The sequence below is a fragment of the Rhinatrema bivittatum genome, chromosome 3 (assembly GCF_901001135.1).
Source record: "Rhinatrema bivittatum chromosome 3, aRhiBiv1.1, whole genome shotgun sequence".
Taxonomy (NCBI): domain Eukaryota; kingdom Metazoa; phylum Chordata; class Amphibia; order Gymnophiona; family Rhinatrematidae; genus Rhinatrema; species Rhinatrema bivittatum.
Window position 1 is genome coordinate 382,303,499 of NC_042617.1, and position 20,396 is coordinate 382,323,894.

Sequence of the window (20,396 nt, forward strand, 5' to 3'; positions counted from 1 at the left end):
TGAGCTGGGAGAAAAAAAAAAGGAGGAAGGAGGAATTACTGGGCAAAAACACAAATACTTTCTGGCAACTAAACGTTTTCCAGAGAAATATCTTGTGTCTTTTTTTTCTAATGGCAACACTTTATCTACAATGCACACTGGGGTGTAAACTGGCCTGTAATTCTCACTATAGCCCTTGGCATCATATCTTAGGACAAGACTATAAACAATGAAAAAGAACATCTTCTGAGAATAGCTCACCAGACAACCACTGGTCTGCGGACCGGCACTGGTCCTGGCAGCATTTCTGCCAATCCTTAAAATGACAGTGATTGCAAGATGATGAGTAGGGACAAAGAATTGCCCTGCGGCTGCACAGCACCCTGCACCACTGCCAGCAGAGACTTTCCTAACCTCTCTGCCCCCCGCCCTGCAGGCCTTTTGTTTCCTAGTCAGGGGGCTGGTCCTGAGGCCCCACCTCTGAGAGGGGGGCAACTGCAGCCTAATGTTAAGGAGCCTACTAAAGAGTAAGTCAGTCTGCTTTGCTCTTAGGCCCCCCCCCCCCCGCCTCCCACGCAGCAGCCAGGAAGGGATGGGGCCACCGCAGGAACTGAGAGCAGAGCAGACCCTGACTCAGTCTTATGCAGGCTCATTAACATTCAGCTGCAGTTGCTTCCCGAGATTGGGCTTCGGGACTGGCCCCAACTTGGGGGGGGGGGGGGGAAGTCCGCGTGGTGGGGGTATTAACTGTGGTACTGTTGCTGGGGTAGAAGGGTACTTTAATGCAGGTCCCTTCCCCCATGAGAATGCATTTGTCTGAGGCCTGGTACTGTCTTCCAAGTTGCAAATAAAGTGAGGCACTCACAATCTGGTTAGCAGTCCCCTGCTACAAGAATGAAAAAGGAAAGCAGAAGAAACTGCCTGCAGGTGCTAAAGACTTGTTTCACTGCAGCAACTTGTACTATTTCAGAAGCAGATGCTACGGGGGTAAACCCAAGCGGCAAGAAGCCTGTTAGACTGTTCCATCCGTTTGAGCTACCATATAATACTGCGATGGCTTGCAGATTAAAAAGAGAGTTCAGCCCTAGATCTCCAATATCTGCTCCTAGGACTAGGGTCAGCTTTTTTCGATCTGTTTTAAGCAATTATACAGCTGGAGCGTTTACCCAGGGAGTTCGTAGTCTATCAGCCCACTGCAGAATTTTGTGGACTGTGTTTCTTCAACTGCCTACTCACTAAAATCAGGGCTGTCACATTCTTTTATTCAATTTCCTTTTTGGTGTGTATACCCATCCCGGACTGGGGGGCAGTGGTGGGGCAGGTTGGAACACCATTTTAGTGCACCGGTGCCAAAGTTATCTCGGGGTTTTGGTAAAGTCTAATTCTTTTGCCTACAGCATAATCAAGCATGTCATTTTTATCAGCTGGTTACATCCCAAAGTGTTCATTTCTACTTCTGAATTTTGCCTTTTCATTGTTGCATTTAGTTGTTCTAATTACTAGATAAAAGTAAACAGCTTCAGTGTAACAGTGTTTGATGGTTTATCCTGTGGCACTCTGCCCAAGAATAGGGTTGTGTTAAAGGCAGTAGATTTAGGGACACCAGGCTTGTCCCCCCAGTGTTGTGCAAAAAATCCGTACCTCCATTCTGCTTGCTACACTTGGGCAGCTGGGGTTTTAAGTCACAGACCAACTCCCTCTATTGGTGGCAGATTTTCCCTGTGTCACCTAATGGGGAGAACTACACTGGCTAGCAGGGGAAAAGGATTGAGGGAGGATTTTCTTTTATTTTTTTCATGATGAGCTGATGGTTAATTGCAAGGGGGGAGAAAGAGGGGATATATATATATAGAGAGAGATTTTTAAAGACCAGTTGGTGGCTGACTGGATGGGGAGAGAGAGGGAGGATTTTTTTGTTTTTTTAACGATGAATGGGTGGCTGGCTAGGAGGGAGAGAGAGAATTTTTTTCTTTTTTGAAGACAATGCTGTTCGAAAAAGGAAGGGGGTAGAGAGAAAAGGGGCTTTTTTTTTTTGTAATAAGAGTGACTTGATTTTTAGAAAATAATTGTATTAAATTGGCAAGTTATCTTCTTAAAATGACAGATGAGCTGCAGAGCTGACCTTTGAGATTAAAGACCAGGTGGGGGAAAAAGTAAATCCTACCACCCCCAAGTTCTTGAATGTTTTTGGGGGGAGACTTCCCCTAAAACACTCATCAATGCTGAAACTGTCCACATAATTTAAGGAAAGTAGTTAACCAGTCTTTGGCATTCAAAAATTTGAGAAACACTGTACTAGAGGATGCTATTCCAACCTTAAATGGGTACATATGTTATCTACTGTAATATATTTGAACTGTGGTTAGGACAGCATGTAACTCTGATGGGTGTTGTACTCAGCCCATTGATCGTTTTGATGTATTATGCTGCTGAATGGGCCTTTGTAGAATGTGTGAATACATAGAAACATAGAAATGACGGCAGAAGAAGACCAAACGGCCCATCAAGTCTGCCCAGCAAGCTACGCACTTTATCCATTTTTTTTCCCCTTTTTCTCTCTCCCACCTGTTACTATTGGCTTCCAGTACCCTCCAGCCCTAATTCCCCTCCACCCAATTTAGAGAGCAGCTGTGTATCTGCATCCAAGTGACATCCAGCTCAATTAGGGGTAGCAACCGCTGTAACAAGCAGGCCACCCCCATTCCCCATACTCTTACCCACCCCTGTTTTTATTTTTTGTTTTGTTTTATTTATTTATTTATTTTTTTGGAAATAGCAGCCCTCCATCCTTCCGCTCCGTGAAGGTGGAACACCAACTACTGGCCACTGGCATCCCGCTCCGTGAATGCCGCTGTGGCTACTGCCGCTCCATGCAGTGTTTGAATGCCTCTGTGGCTACTGCCGCTCCGTGCAGTGTTTGAATGCCTCTGTGGCTACTGCCGCTCCGTGCAGTGTTTGAATGCCTCCACTTTATTCACGCCCTCTAGACTTGATGAATCCACAGTGTTTATCCCACGCCCCTTTGAAGTCGTTCACAGTTTTAGACTTCACCACTTCCTCCGGAAGTGTAAGTATATTTACAAAATGCTTTGCCATACTGATTGGTTAAAATGATGTCGCATGTCACTCGCATTGTTTGAGCCATGGTATAAAGGCTCAGGAGTGATTGTTCTGAATAGAGCATTAGAGTGCCTCAGAGTGGAATTTAAACATCCTGTGAATGGAAACGTTTTGGTGCATAAGATGCATCAATTGAGTGTATTCTCTGTTATTGGTTCTGCTGAAGTCACGAGAATGCATTCAGTCATCCAAACAGTAACCAACAAGAGCATGGCAGAAACTTGCTTAATGCGGCAGTTATTACCCTTAACTAAAAAGCCTGATACTACACTTCAATGCACCTCCAACATTGCTCTCTGCTTCAACGGCAATGGGGGGAAGGAAATTGGACTCAAACAGTAACCAACAAGAGCCCTGACTTTAGCGGAGTGAGTAACTGATAAGTATGGGAAACTGGTAACTATGGGAGCTTTTTGGGCAGACTGGATAGGCCATAAGGTCCGTTTCTGCCATCACTTCTGTTTCTTTGATAACCCTCATACTGGTTTATTTTTCTGTAAAGAAATTTAACATTTATGTAAAATGAATGTAATTTATCTTTTTTTTTTTTTTTTTAAATGATATCCTGATGCATGTGGATGACAAAAAACAGACCTTGTAAGATATGAGGAGAGTCTACATTTTACAGTAAGGACTTCAGTGAAGCTTGTGGCTCAGAGATGATTTACCAGGTGCATTGCCTGAAAGTTCAGTTTGAGATGCTGGAAAGTATCCATTCATTTTTAGCTCTGTGGTTTATAATTAATGAGTTCATACATAGTCTTGTATATTGTTCCTTTAAAAGTGTAGAACCTGAGCATTGATAGTGACATTTGGGATTTTTTTGGTTTTGAGTTTTCATTTTGGGATTGAACTTTCCATTGGGAATGAACTTTTCTCTTTCATAAGGCCTGGATTTCTCAATAGGCACAGCAGGCTTATGCCTAGGGTGGCAAAAATCAGGAGGGGTGGTAGCAGGCTGGTTAAAGATTCACTGCCTTCCAGCTATGCTTAATCTCACTCAGCAGAGAATAGTCCTCTGCTTCATGATGCAGCCTCTCCCTTCCCAGGGAGAGAGAGAGAGGGGGGGGGGGGCGGGGAATCGATGCTGGTATGTGTGTGCCAGATTGAGAGGTTAGAGAGGAGCTGGAGCAGGACCAGAGCATGGTAGGGATACCTCATCTCCTTCCCCCTCCCCTGCAATTCAGGTTCTCTCTCCCTTGACCTCAGATTCTATCCACCAGATCTGGGAACCTCCCTTCTCTACAGACCCTGGAACCCTGCAACATGCCCCACTCCTTTCCTCCTCTCTCAATCCCAGACTCTCCCTCCCTCTCCCTTCTTTTCCTCCCATCTCAGATTGCTGATTTCCCCCTGTCTTCTACCTTCCCCATCTCCCATCCTCCCCATCCCTTTCTACCTCTCCGCCCCATCCTCAGTCCTCTTTCCTTCTCATATTCCTCCCGTATCCCTAGTTCTCTTTCCTTCTCAAGGCTCCTCCCTATCCCTAGTCCTCTTTCCTTATCATACTCCTTCCTCCTAGCCCCAAGTCTTTTCACCTTCTCCTCACCCCATTCCTAGTCCTCCCTCTTTCCTTCCCCATCCCTGGTCCTCTCACCCTCTCCTCCTCTTTTGCCCATCCCCGAGATCTCATCCCTCTACTGATACTTAAGATCCCTTTTCCTCTCCCAATAAAAAAAATTATATAGACAAGCAAGGTTGAAAATGTTTTTAATTTTTCTAATATAAAATATGGAAATGTTTGCCAATGTGCTTCAGAGTTTTCCAGTTTTTGCCACCGAATCTACGCCTGAGCTGCCGCAGCAAACTGTGAGACTGTACCTTACACCTCCTGCTCATGTTTGTCTGAACTTAACTGGGCGTGGGGGTCAGGGAGGTGGAAGAGGGGGGTGCAACAGCAGCAACAGTGCCTAGGAGTGGCAAATTCCTAAATCCATCTGTCTCTTTCATACTGGATTTTGCACCCAAATATTTGTACAGATGAGTAAAATGTGGGGTTCTCTCACTGATGATTTCCCTACTATGTATGAATGTTCCTAAAAAGAACTCTCTAAGACCATGGTCTTTTCTCATTTTTTTCTATATTCATATTTATTGAGCCCAACCTTCAAAACTATCCGTGGTATAACCATTTGCACGTGTATATGGGCCCACAGAGACTTATGCTATTATTTTATATACTCACAGGAGCCTCACAGTTTATAAAATGTTGCTTATTTCTGCCCTGAAAATACGTGTATGTTTTAGTACATCCATAATGCAGGGGCACGTACAATTTCTCTACTCATTTTATAAAATCGCGCACACATTTTATACACATAACAATGTATGTGTAAAAACCCAGAATTAAACGCTGAAGCAGCAGTTGTTGTTTTTTTTTTTTTTTTTTTTTAATAAAATATGGGCATACTCCACTTCTGAAAAATACTTACTTGAGCACAAACTTGGAGTCACCAATTTGCCGACACCTCCACCAGTTCACCCAGGACCCTCCGGGACTTCACCCTAAACCCCCCCCCCCCCTCCATTAGTTCACCCAGACCTCCCAACAAAAGCCACAGAAAGAGACAAGTGTGATTTCTGTTGCGCAAGTTAATTAGCAGGTAAGAAAGTGAACAGACAAGTTCAGTAAGGTATTGCGCGTTTTACCAATTACAAAACAGCAACTTGTGCGCACTCTGCCTCAGACGCCCCTAAGCTGCCTTTTTTTTCCTTTGTTGACCTTTCCACATGACACACTGCAAGCACATGCATATCCCCAAGGTTTATAAAAGAGGACATACATTGTGTATGTTCTACTTACACACACATACGCACCAATTTTACATGCACAACCCCCCGCATAACTCTTTGAAAATTACCTCCATTAACTTTATATCACTGTTAATATTGTGGTAACCACCACAAGCCTTTGGCAAGAAACTCGTACTCTGACAGAATTCAAGTATGCTTTGGACAGATATAGAGGAACGTGTTGCAAACAGCTCCACCCTTCACGCCTTCAAGAGCAAAGGCAAACGAAAAGTTGATAAAGAGAAAGCAGAAGACCAAAGAAGCATACCTAGTGATACCGTACACTACGGGATAACAGAGGTATAACCAGGTTTCAGCTCCCCAGAAACTAACCATTTCTGTGCCAGCAGCCTGGTGGCCAGATACTATTGATCAAACTGCTCAAGATTTTAAATGGATGAGTAAAGAAAACACAACCTGGTGATATAACTCTGACTTGCTTATTTAGTTCTGATCTGACAAAGGGAGTGTTAGATCCCAAAAGCCAGTCAAGAAACATATTAAGTTGGTCTAATAAAAAGATTATCACCTTCTTTTATTCACATTTATTCCTGAGATATGATAAAGGTCTTTAAAATCATGAGAGGTTTAGAACAGGTAAATGTGAATTCGGATAATAGAAGGACTAGGGGGCACTCCATGAAGTTAGCAAGTAGCTCATTTAAAACTAATCAGAGAAAATTCATTTTCACTCAATGCACAATTAAGCTCTGAAATTTGACATCAGAGGATATGGTTAGTGCAATTAGTATAGCTGGATTTAAAAAAGGTTTGGATAAGTTCATGGAGGAGAAGTCCACTAACTGCTATTAATCAAGTTGTCTTAGAGAATAGCCACTATTACTGGCATCAGTAGCATGAGATCTTCTTAGTGTTTGGGTACTTGCCATGTACTTGTAGCGTAGATTGGCCACTGTTGGAAACAGGATGCTGGGCTTGATGGTCCCTTGGTCTGACCCAGTATGGCGATTTCTTATGTTCTTATGAGACTTGGACAAAAATGCCATAGCATTTTTTTTTTTTTTAACTTGTTCACCTTCCTCCACAATTTGGATTTCCAGCACAGTCAGAACTGCCCTAACACCTCTCATTAGATAGGGCAGTTCTTGGGCATTCATTCATAGTCAATGTGGAATTTTATCTGATTAGATCCCACCATCCCCTTGGCAGGGGATCACATTTCACAGCTGCCTTGACTAGTTTGCAAGCACCCTAAATTTCACCTGTAGGCATGAAAGGGATGGGAATCCTTTCTCACTCCCATGAGGACTGAAAAAAAGTTGCCACAGGCTGCATTATGTTGTAACAAATTCCTCTCTTGGTGAAAGCTAGAGCTATTTCACAACTAGGTAAGTTAAGTACAACTTTTGTGTCATTTCATATGAAGAGTAATTTTAAAAAGGATCAATTCATAAAATCATGAGTAGGGTGGGATGGGTAAATAGTAAACAATTATTTACCCTTTCAAACAATACAAGGACTAGGGCAGTGATGGCTAACCTATGACACGCGTGTCAGAGGTGACACGCCGAGCCGTTTTGGCTGACACGCGCAGTGTTTCGAGAACTATCAGGAATTTTTTATTTTTTTTTTCGGCTGCGCCGAGTCTTTTCTTTTTCAGCTGCGCCGAGCCTTTAAATGTGTTTTTTAGTTTCCCCCTACCCTCCACCAATGCCCCCGGGCGCAGGGAGGCTCATGCGTCGCAGCAATGAGGCTCAAGACAACGCGCTGATGCTCCTCCTTCCTGCCTGTGCGGCCCCGGAAGTAAACGTTGCCGGAGCCGCGTGGGCAGGAAGGAGGAAGCGAATCAGCGCGTGCAGAAGAGGAGGAGCCGCCGCGGGTCGCTGCGAATCCCAAGTCGCAGCGGCCCAAGAAGAGGAAGAGGTCCGGTAGCAGGGCTGCCGCGGCCCGAGAAGATCAGGGCCGCTGCAGAGCCCATCCTGCGGCGACCTGCGAAGAGGAGGCCCAGAGGTGAGAGAGAGGCTGAGGGCCCGTAGAGTGCGTGTATGAGGTGAGTTGAGAGAGAGGACCTGAATGTTTGCAGAGAGCATGTGAGAGCCTGTGTGTGTGTGTGAGAGAGAGAGAGAGAGCATGTGCCAGTGAGAGCCTGTGTGTATGAATGATTGTATGAGAGAGAGCATGTGCCAGTGAGAGCCTGTGTATATGAATGATTGTATGAGAGAGAGCATGTGCCAGTGAGAGCCTGTGTATATGAATGATTGTATGAGAGAGCATGTGCCAGTGAGAGCCTGTGTGTATGAATGATTGTATGAGAGAGAGCATGTGTCAGTGAGAACCTGTGTGTATGAATGATTGTATGAGAGAGAGCATGTGTCAGTGAGAACCTGTGTGTATGAATGATTGTATGAGAGAGAGCATGTGTCAGTGAGAACCTGTGTGTATGAATGATTGTATGAGAGAGAGCATGTGCCAGTGAGAGCCTGTGTGTGTGAGAAAGAGAAATGCATGTGAGAATGAGAACCTGACTGTGTGTTTGAGGGAAGAAGATGGAGAAAAAAGAAACAGAAAAAAAGACAATATAAAAGGAATTGGCAAAAAAATAAGAAAGGGAAGGTGAAAAAAAAGCCTGTGACCAACCAATTAGAAAACTAAGATCAGACAGCAAAGGCAAAAAAAAAAAATGTACTTTTTAGTGATTGGCACATGTACTCTTTGGGAATGTGCAAGAATAGCACTTTCTCAACGGATCTCACAATGTACGAGATCAGCATGGAGAAAGTGGAAGCCCACGGGGCCTGCACAGAGGAGGCAGCAGAATGGACTTCAGTGTCAGTAGCAGCAATCGGCACCTCCGCAATAGCCATGCGGCATCAGTGACAGTGGCAGCAGAGGAATGAGAGAGGTTCTGAGGTTGCTGGCAAAGAAAGAGAGGGGGGGTCTACCTTTAGTGTGTGAATGTGTATGAATGGGACTCTGCCTGGGGGTGTATGTGTGTGAATGCATGGGTGCCTGCCTGGGGGTCTGTGTGTGTGAGAATGAATGTGTGCATGCCTGGGAGATGGGGAGGGAGTGTTGTGAACATGAATGGGAGCCAATAAAAGAAACCGACTGACAGATGAAGTTTGTAACGCTTGCTTGGACTTGAAGTGTACGAAATACCAACCTTCAATTGAAGATTTAGCCAATGAAATTCAGCAACAAAAAAGTCACTAAGCAGGTAAGGTAAAGAATTATTTGTTTTTGCTTTATTAATAAATACAGTATATATATTAAAATTATAACTTTGTTGATTAGAGCTACAAATATCACAAAATTATGGATTTTTCTAGAAGTGACACACCACCCGAGTTATGCTCGGTTTTTTTATGAATTTTGACACACTGAGCTCAAAAGGTTGGCCATCACTGGACTAGGGGATGCTCCATGAAACTACTAAGCGGCAGATTTAAAACAAATCATAGAAAGTATTTTTTCACTCAGCACACAATCAAGTTATGGAATCTATAGTCAAAGAACATTGTCAAAGCAACTAACATAATAGGGTTCAAAAGAGGACTGGAAAAGATCCTGAAGGAAAAGTCCATAAACAGTTATTAGACAGGTAAGACTTGGAAAGGAAAGCCATTGCTTATCCCTGGGAGTGAAACATATACTATTTGGGATCTGTCAGGTGCTTGTGACCCAGAATATCCAATGTTAGAGACAGAAGGCTGGGCCTGATGGACCTTCGTCTGATCTAGCATAGCACTTCTTATGTTCTTATGATCTAAATGAAATAGTATGGTAATTAAAAACCTGGTGTTTTTGTCACAAGCTGTGCTTGAGCAAACATCTAAATAAGATTTATGTCATGGGCTAAGGGTTGCTCAACCATGAATGTGCCCTATTCTTTGCATGTATGACAAGAGATTTTAATTTTACAGCTTCATGAGCAAACCAATGAATTGTTCACTTTTCACTCTGAAATCAGAGGAGGAGGAAGACAACTCACACATGTAACAAGGCAAATTTTCTCTTTAAAAAATTGTGACACCTAGATTTCAATATATTAATACTGGTGGGATGTCTACATAGGAAGATCTTACCACAAATGCAAGTACTAATTTCTTGTGTGACTAAAGCAAACCAAACATTAACAGAAATGTGTTTTTAGAGGCTTTAGTAAAAGCACATTGCCCTTTATTCCTTATCATTACTGCTGAAAATGTTTGAAATAAGCATGTTATTTGCAATTTCGGAGTTTGTCAGACAGTCATCTCTGTGAAACCACCATAATGAAAGGGGAAAAAACTTTTTGACCTTGCCAATGCACCTAATTTTGTAGAGGATTACTTTGCAATTTTGTTTTTCTAATCCTAAAATCTAGCACTGAATATATGTCAACTTCCAGCATTATGCTTGAACAGGAAAATAATCTACATTTATCCCTTTGGTAGTATCCTAGCTGGAATAGAATGAAGAGCGAAGAAAAATGATCTAACTTACAATTTAGTCCTGGAGCACAGAGGCTTGTGTATGAAACCAGTACTGGGCTTCAACTCCTTAAGTCTTTTCTTATTACAATTTCCATCTGGCTAGCACTTCAGAGAAAGCCAAGATCATCAAGGTATGGTGAGCCATTTTTAGGCTAACAAAGTGAAATATTTAATACAAATTCAACTGGCAATGGAAAACCTAACAAGCATTCTGAATTTTGAGATCTGCTTTGCCTACATTAGAACAGATTTTATTAGTCTCTCTGTACTACCACACAGTCATTCATGACAAAACTTAGCTATAAAAAAGCCAAAGTCATGTTCACAAAGTAAATGTACAGCATCAATTTTCTAAATAACAAAAGCAATATATTTAAAAAAAAGCTTTATGCCACAGTATGGATGGCATCTTCTGAATGTTCAAGAGAGCAAAGAGACAACAAAGTCTGAGAAAGAGCATACTATACCAAAAAGATGAGAAGCAGAAAAAGCTATAAACGTGCAGTATTTGATGGTATTAAAGTAAAGAGGTGTCGGCAAACCAGTCAGTGTGTCTGAATGCCACACGAACCACTCAGACTTATTCACCTCTGTGTTATAGTATTTTTTTTTTTATGTGTGAACAGTTCAAATGAACAACAGTCTAAGATTTCACAAAAACTGTCGAAGCAGACATAGATACTTCATAAACTGAAGCCAGAAGTGCTCAATAGAGATATTGATTTAGTGATATCTGAACAAACCAAAAAATCTCTCAGATTGACCCCGCGTTTATAAGTGAAACGTGGGGGTTCATGGAAAACAAAAAGCCACTCACAGTGGGTATATTTAGCTTGTAGAAAAACTTTATGGATACAAGCCTGTGGATATTCACAGGCTAAAAATCAGTCTTTCAATGTTTGTGCTTGAAATTGATAATGGATGAACATAACCTCTGTAGTCAAGAAAATTGACTAATAGGTAAACTCTCCTTTAAGGCACAAGGATGAGCGCTGGTGAAATGTAAGAGGGTATTGAAGGTAACAGGCTTGTGGTAGAGGGAGGCAGTGAATCCGTTAGCATGTTTTGTAATAGTGATGTCCAAAAAAGATATCTGCTTCAATTGAAAGTTGTAAGTGAAGTGCAAATGTTCATTCAAAGAATTATCTCAAAAATTCTTCAAAGCATGATTTGGAACCATCTCATAGTAGGAATATGTCATCTATATATATTTTCCATGTAACAATGTGATTCCAGTAGGAAATAGAAGTCAAATACTGAGCCTCAAAAGTGCCCGTGTATAAATTAGCCATTGTATCCATAAATCAATAACTATTTGTGAAGTATCGATGTCTACTTCGATAGATTTGTGAAATCAGTCAATTGTTCAATTGTACTTAAACAACACACAAATTGCTTATCATCAGGAGTTATTTATCCTATCCAATGCCCATGTCGTCTGAGTTACATCAGTAAGACCAAAAGGACCCTAACATTAGACTGATTGAATAGTGATCTAACTTGTCCCTTCAGCGTGTAAATGTTCCATTTGTTTCACACTGCCAAGAGATGTCTCAGACTTTCTCTATCTTAGATTCTGCGTGATTGTACAACCATGTCCTGATTGGACAGTCGGCGATTTTGATTTAACGTTGCTACGACATGAGCAATGTTGAATTTACAATTTAAATACCGTAATAACATCTGGTCTCAGTTGTGAGATAGACTTTTCATTTTTTCTTTGCTCCTGCTTTTTGTCTTTTCTTACATTATAATCAGCATGAGTCATTATGTTACTTATATGTCTGCTACATCATTGTCACGTCATTCATATGTTCCTATGTTTCTTTGATTATATAAACATCTGATTCATTCTAGGACACTCAAGACCATTGGCTTTGGCCTTTGACCATGAAGTTCTTTGAGACATGACAGTCTGCTATATGAGGTGCTACGGGCTTGGGTGAGATAAGTATTGGTATTTTTATTTATTTGGTTTGTCACTAATACATGAATAATTTATTTTTACAGACAACAGTCCTGTGATTGCATTATCTTGTTTTACCCCTGAAGAAACATTTTTACACGAAACCATGGCCTAGTCGGGCTGTACTAACAAGGACACTTTTGTACTTTGTCTTAGACTGTTGCTCATATGACCTCTTCAAACAAAAAAAAAAAAAAAAAGTAAAAAAAAAAATACTGTAACACAGAGGTGAATGATTGATAAGACCGAGTGATCTGTGTGGTATTCAGACACACTGACTAGTTTGCTGACACCTCTTTACTTTAATGTTTGATCTCTCATACCATAAAAGCCTGCATGTTTATAGCTTTTTCCGATTCTCATCTTTTTGGTGTATTATTACTCTGCTGAATGTTGCCATACTTCACCATGTCACTTTACTTCTGCTAATCTGCTTAAACACAGAATTGCATACCTGCAATGGGTGCTAGTCAAATTCTCCTTTCATCACAATAAATCATTATACTTTAGACCAGGGGTCCTCAATCAAATTCTCAGGACACACCTAGCCAGTCCATTTTTCAGGATATACACAGTGAATACGCATGAGATATATTTGGCTGCACTGCCTTCATTAATATGCATGAAAGAGATTTGCATACAATGGAGGCAGTGCAGCCAAATCTATCTCATGCGTATTCACTGTGGATAACCTGAAAATCTGACTGGCTAGTTGTGTCCCAAGGACTAGGCAGAGAATCCCTGCCTTACAGGAGACCACAATCTAGAGGTTGGTCAAGACAAAAATTTTAGATAGAGCTATATCACTTCCCTATTTAATGTCTTTAGATGGGCTGTCCCCTAGACCTTGAGACTTAGCCAGCAGTACGAAAGAATACAAACATAAAACAAAGTGGGGTTGGGGGTTCCACTCATAATTTTGAAGAAAAGGCAATGACCAATAACCATTATATACAGGTAGCTATTTCATTTGTTACTACTATATTTATTAATTTATTTATATTCCACCTTTCAGCCCTTCAAAGCAAATTACATTCAGATAATGTAAGTATTCCCCTATCCCCAGATGGCTTACAATAAGGAGCCAAAGACCAGCAGTGAAATCGGTACTAGTTGTCTGCACATATTTATTTTAGCGCTCACAGCAAAAGCAAGCGCCTCTGTGAGATGTAATAAGGCTACAGCATGCAAATTTGATACAAGCAGAAAATCCACGCAAAACAAATATCCACACAGATATGCACGCTAAAATGTGCGCTGAAGGCCCTATGCAATAAACTGCATGTAAACCTGCATTAATTTGGCGACCTGTGATTGATTCTCAGTTGAAAGTCTTTAAGACAGTAGTGAGTTAGTGGTCTGGAAGAGGGACTGAAGGTGGGTAAAGCAATGTCTAACCCCCTTAATGATCTATCACTAACAGCGTGGGAGCTATAATGGCAGATGCCGGTGACTGGAGGAAATCAGCAGAGATTTGGAAGGCACTACAAAAGCATTCAGCATTTCTGACATTTGCCTGTTCCCTCTTTGACCTCTCTTCTGGATTCTGCAGCTTAATTTTTCAACCTACAGACAGGCACTTAAACTAAACTCCTGCCCTGACCCAGATGCTAAAAAAAAAAACAAAACTGCTTAAAAAAAACCTGCACTAGCACCAGTGCGGCTCTCTCCATTGCCCATGAATAGTTAATTGCCTCCTTTGCATGGCATTAGCATGGACTCATACTAGATCAGCTGTGGCATTTTAAGCGGGTTTGCGCACACACTTTTTCCATTCTAATCGCATTATTACATACCCGTGTAAGATTAGTGCAAAAAAACGCAGGTAATACCACTCGCACAAACTCATTTGTATCTCGGGAAATGGGAAGGTTAAATGACTAGCTGGAGGTCAGAAAGAGCGGTAGTGGGATTTGAACAATGATTTCCCTGGTTCACAGTCTCCTGCTCTAACCATTAGGGTACTCTTCTAGCATTGTATTCTGTGTTCCAGATTGCTTGTAGGTGGTTATCAGTTTTGTACCCCCAACTCTCTATCATCACCCCATCCATCTATATATACAGTATCTATGGGCAAGGGCATGTGCAGAATGAGTTCTGGATGCAATTAAATTCCAAGGTTACATGTCAATAGTGGTGCAGTGGTATTTATTTTCAAAGCTGTAAAATGTTGTAAATTAAAAGGATGAGGGAAGGATGATGTATTTTTCAGAGGAGAGAAAAATTGAAGAAAATTGAAAAACTCATAGCTGCAGCAGGACTACTATTTGGTAATGGGCGAGGACTCTAATATCCCTATCAAGTTCCTTTGCCTTTACATCATCTGTAGCTCCTGCTGCCCTGCCTGGATGAAGGAAGCATAACTCTTGAAATATATCAAGTTAGTTCAATAAAACGTTATTACCTGTAACTTATTCACTGACCTTTATTTCTACATATACAAATGGGCTAACGGAAACCAGACCACTTTCTTCAAGTGGTGATGAGGAAAATTAAAAACAGAAGATGTTTTCACATTTCTGTTCACAGTACATTGTCAGTTCTCCTCTTACCGTGGTTTGTGTTTTCGTTTGCAGAGCCACATACGAACAGTCTTCTGCATTTCAACGCATGCACTAGCTCGATATTTGATTTTGTTCTTCACTGCAAGCACAGATTTATAGATATATTTATAAATATTAATTATTTTAAAATGTTATATTCCATCCCATCCCGAACATGTACTCAAGGTGCATTACATTATCAGAATATAAAACATTAGCAATACATATGAACACCAACGTAAACATCAAAAATCCCACTGAATCTAAAACTAGCAAAAAGCAGAACAAATTTAAGTTTGAATACCATATATAGTTAATAGGGACCTTAGTTTTCTGTTTTTATTTTATTTTGCCTGGGAATTTCATTCCTAGAAAAAAACAGAAATCAGTGGAAAAATGACCTTTCCACTGATTTTTCTCGTGTGTTATATCAAAGTAATTTTTCCCCTGACAATTTTTGTTATTACATTGAAATTCCAAGGCAAAATAAAACAACTGAAAACAAAGGTCCCTAATAGTTAAACAAATTAATTTTACATTTACTAAAACATGTTTACAAAGAAAGAATGATATGGCACTGGAAGATGATTGATTGGCTAACCACACAAACCCACTAGTTTTTATTCACAGCTGCTAAAATGGTAGTTACCTTACAATAAGGGGATAATTCTCAAAGCTATTTCTATAAATAAAACAGTGGTTTTTATGCATAGAAATGGCTTGTGGGGGTTGTGTGGATAAAAACGTGTGAAATCCTATTTTGTGCATACGTTTACCCACACTAAGCAGATGCATTCCAGAGGGTGCGGCTTGGGCAGGGTTAGCGCTTACTTGCATATTTTTTACTTTTGAAAAGTGTGTGTGTAAATTTTCTTTAAAAAAAAAAAAATTCCTCGCACAAATCAGCAACTTGTATGGGATGTCTTGCTGGGATGATTTTCAAAGCAAACTTACACATGTAAGGTCTATGCCTAATTTTGTAGGCTGTTAAAAAAATTACCCTTTTTATGCATAATCACAACATGAGAGATGCAGCACTTTCTAGAAGGAAAGGGATGGTTTGCAAAATTAGATGTTACTGTGACATGACATTAAAACATGGGTTTCCTTAAAAAAATATTTCTAGCAAGAGAAGACAAGTTACATATCAAAAGAAGATCATATCAAGGAGGACATCTCTAACTTAATCTCATCAGGCAAGGTCAGTTTAGCATGGCTTGACTTTGGTCTATAAAGAAAGCTAGTGCCAGAGAAGTATTCTAGTTGTTATTTAAGCACAGAGACTTAAAAAAAAAAAAAAAAAAACAAAACAAAACCTCATTCATATACAACTTTGTTACTGCTGACCTATGCACAAAATAATGATGCAGTGCTAAATTTATAGTATTCTATGAATGTATTTTTTTTTGAAAAATATAAAAATGGCACTCTCATGCAGTATAATAGACACGGTAAGAGAAAAATCTACATACATTTAATGACTGAGAGTGCACACCACTGAACCTTCTTCCAACGACTGCAAATGAGCCAATGATTAACCCGCTTAATCAGTTCTGCTAAATGATCAGGATCAGACTTCATGATCTGATCAAATTCTGCAAACTGAAAAGGAAAGAAAACAATTTTAAATGAGTACCATTAAAAACAGAAATCTACAAGTCTGTATCACAAAGTTGCTCATCTGTAATGGGTGTTTTCTATAAACAGCAGGACAAAAAAGCCACACAAATAGGGTGAAATCATCCAACAGCACTGGCCCAGATGTTTTCTCAGAGCTCAGGAAATGAAAACCTTCTGAGCAAGTGTGGAAGTTCCCACGCAAAAGCCCATGTGAGTCACCTCAGTCATTTCTCTAGCTGACCTTCGGAGAATTGAAAACTTGGAGAATTTTGCTAGAAGTCAATTTGTGGGATTTAAATTTTCCTGTGAATTCCACGATTTCTCCAGCCAACCTTTTCACTTCCTACATGCATAAAGAACATAAGAACATGAGAAATTGCCTTGCTGGGTCAGACCAAGGGTCCATCAAGCCCAGCATCCTGTTTCCAACAGAGGCCAAACTAGGCCACAAGAACCTGGCAATTACCCAAACACTAAGAAGATCCCATGCTACTGATGTGTTGGGCATTTCATTTGGGGCCATGACTAAAATAAGCAAAGCTTTTTACCTGCCTGTGTCACAAACTGGTAATAGGAAAATAAATATTGTTCAGGAGATACCTTAGTTAACAGCTGAGGTTTTAGATGTCTCAACATTGTTGGAGTCTACCACTATGGATGAGGCTCATCGGGTCACTTTATTAGTAATATTTGCCTCATTACAAGATCGGGACCTAGTATTACAATTATATTTTCATGCTTCTAACTTGTTATTCCTGCATTCTAGAGTTTGCATATTTCCTGATTTTTCAGAGCAATGCAAGAGTAGGAAGAAATTTCTAGCAATATGGCAGGAGGTGGTTCCCTTAGGGGCCAAATTTCTGCTTCATTTCCCATATAAATGTTTGATTTCTTTTCCTACTGAGAAGTTTATTTACTTTGAGTCTTCATAGTTGCGTTGTTTTATTGATTCTAGAAGTATCCTTGATAGGGTTTCCAATGCTTAACATGTTTTGGGTGTGAGTATATAGTGAGTTATCCTTGGTCTGTATGTGAAGAGCTTAATTCTTCTAGGAACACTTTCTTCCTCTTATTTTTCTTGTTTGTACTATCTTTATTTTCTTTTGGGTTCCTCCCTCATATATTGTGGACTGAATTTCAACATCAATGTTTTCTTGTATAATCTGTATTTCATTCTTATATATTTCTGCATTTCTGCTGTGCAAGTTTAATGCTTATGTTATAATTTGAAAATATATAGAGAGTTAAAAATAAAACAAAAACTAGATGACCTGACATTTAAGGGTGTGGATTCATATTCAGATCCAACCAATGAGATGAGAGACATGCCATTTTGTTGTTTGATTACATGAGAAAAGCATCATAAAAGACCTGAGGCTGAGTCCAGAACTTTGGCATCCAATCAGCCCCAATGCACATGTCTAGGGTATCTACCCAACCAGGCTCCAACGTAAATGTAACCAGGATGACAGACTACAATAAAGCTTCACGACAAAGCAGATGTGACCAGAACTTTGGTATACATGTATCCAACTAGCCCAGTGTAGATGTGACCAGAAGGAGACATAATATTAATGCAGAGGCATCATGGACTCCTGGCCATGTTACAAGACATTTCACTTCGGGAGCAGTAAGAAAAGGAAGGAAACTGGGTAGTTAGAAAGCATTATTTGCATATCATACGGTATGGGGAATTGAACATACAATAAAATATACTATTTACCTATACAAATCTGCAATAAAATAATTATCTATACTATTTTACAGTCTTTAAATTTGTGCTAGAGTGTGAAAAGTGCCAGAGTGAATGTGTGCTGCACAGCTGTAGACACACATTGCCTGCCATTCTACTTTCCAATTAAGCTTTAACCACAGTGGCACACTGATCATATAATAGGATAAATGCCCAACCTTTACATCATAAAACTTCCCATAACAGCCCACTGATTAGAGCAGCAGGCTACGAACCAGGGAAACCAGGGTTCAAATCCCACTGCCACTTCTTCTGACCTTGGGCAAGTCAATTTACACTCCATTGCCTCAGGTACAAATGTATCCTTAGATTTATCAAAATGCTTGAAATATAGCGGAAACAGCACCTGCACTAAAAAAGGGGGCACGGTTAGGCTAATTTCCCTGCTCCCACATCGCATAGGTAATTTCCACAAGGTGAAATACATTTATCATATGCGATAAAAATACGGTAATGCACAGCTACCATGGGCACAAAGCACAGAAAAAAGGTGTAGTTATTGCTGGCGATAAAACCCACATTGCTGTGCATTACTCTATCATATTTGACATTAGGAGCTGCTCATTACTATTAACTCTGCCCAAACTCCTCCCACTTGCAAAGCAAATGTAGCATTTGCTTTGCAAGTGTAGCATGTTGAGCTATTTAACGCATGCGTTATGGCATTATCTCGTGCATTAAGGCCTTAATGCTAGCGTTAGACCCTAATGTGAAATGTTAAAAGATCCAGTTAGATTGTATGCCCTCTGGGGATAGAGAAAATCCTACAGTACTTGAATGTAATCTGCTCTAAAGTGCCGAAAAGCAGAAAATAAATAAAATAAATGAAAGTCTGCTTGGTCACAGGCTGGCCCCTTTTTATTGGAACCATAAAAAATGAACAGAAAATTTCTAGAAGTATGAAGCATCTGATCTGCTGCACTAGCGTAAGGCTTTGGTAAGAAAGTAGAGAGAACTACTGATTGATTCAAATGGAACTACAAAACAATCTTGGGTGAATTCTGAGCATCACTTTGTTTTTGAATATTTGCAAAAAAGGTAAGTACATTGATAGCACTTAAGAGCATTCTGACAGAATTAGACATTCAGCCTGAATCCAAAAGATGAAGAAGATACTACAGCAGTGCTGAATTCCACAAATAAAGGGATCTTGTTTTTGTACTCAGCACCAAATTGAAAACATTTCCACTTAAATCCATACAAATGTTTAGTAGATGGCTTTCTTGCCTTTAGCAAGTCTGCTTTGATTTCTGCTGAAAAGGGCATGTTCTCTAACACTCTGCATTCAATATCCAGGATGTCAATGCTAGATAGTGAAGGCTGGGATTAAGAATGGTTTCATACTGTATAAAAGGAATAGAAAGTTGGTAGGTGAATAGGTTGAATGACCGAAAATCTTAGGCGCCAAGGAAATCAAGCTTGGCATGGCCAGAATGGATCCATTAAAATCATCCTCATTCTATCCCGACTTGAGTTTCTTCTGCACTGTTTGGTAACTGGGGAAAAAAGCATACATTAGGCATCCTGTCCAAGAAATCACCAGTGAATCTCATATCAGGGCTTTTGGATCATTTGGAGCAATAAACTGGAAATCTGTGGTTGAATGAAGCTGTGAAAAGATCCACCAGGGGAATTCTCCATTTTTTAAAAATTGTTCGGAGGGTGTTCTTGTGGAAAGATTGCATGTGAGGTTGTAAGTGATGGTTTAAAGAACCTGCCAAGAACACTGGATTTTCCCAGTATATGCAGGTGGAGAGATGTATTTTTCTTTCTGGTGCCCACATCCAAATTCTTACTGCTTTATGGCACAATACAAGAGACTCCATTCTTCCATTACAAGGTCTGCCTAAATCTGGAAGACTTTCATCTTTATGAAAGTTTTGAAAGCTAGCAGTGCTTTGTAAATATCTCTCATTTATAATATGTTTATGTGTAGAGATTGTTCCCTTCTGCTCCACATTCCTTGGTAACATCTCTGGCTCAAGTGAGCTCCCCTCTACTCTCCAAGCTTGACTGGATACATCTGTTGTTAAAGACGAGAATCTGAGGGGGTAGAAAGTTTGACCTTGTAGAAGATGACAAGGTTGTTTTCACAATTCTAAGGATTTGCAAAGAAGGAATGTGACTGGTATTTTAAGAGACAAAGGAGGAGAACGTTGATTCTAGTGAGTCTCCAGATGCCATTA

At 40.3% G+C, this 20,396-nt stretch overlaps 1 protein-coding gene across 7 annotated transcripts in view; it reads right to left on the reverse strand.

The window, feature by feature from the left end:
- MYO6 (myosin VI) overlaps window positions 1–20,396 on the reverse strand; it is a 527,529-nt gene that overhangs the window by 182,282 nt on the left and 324,851 nt on the right. For all 7 annotated transcript variants that reach the window (XM_029595584.1, XM_029595582.1, XM_029595583.1 and 4 more), the window contains exons 23-24: window positions 16,310–16,439; window positions 14,847–14,937 (exon numbers count right to left, since the gene is read on the reverse strand). In XM_029595584.1, coding sequence (XP_029451444.1) covers window positions 14,847–14,937; window positions 16,310–16,439 — 221 coding nt within the window. The remainder of the gene's footprint in view (window positions 1–14,846; window positions 14,938–16,309; window positions 16,440–20,396) is intronic.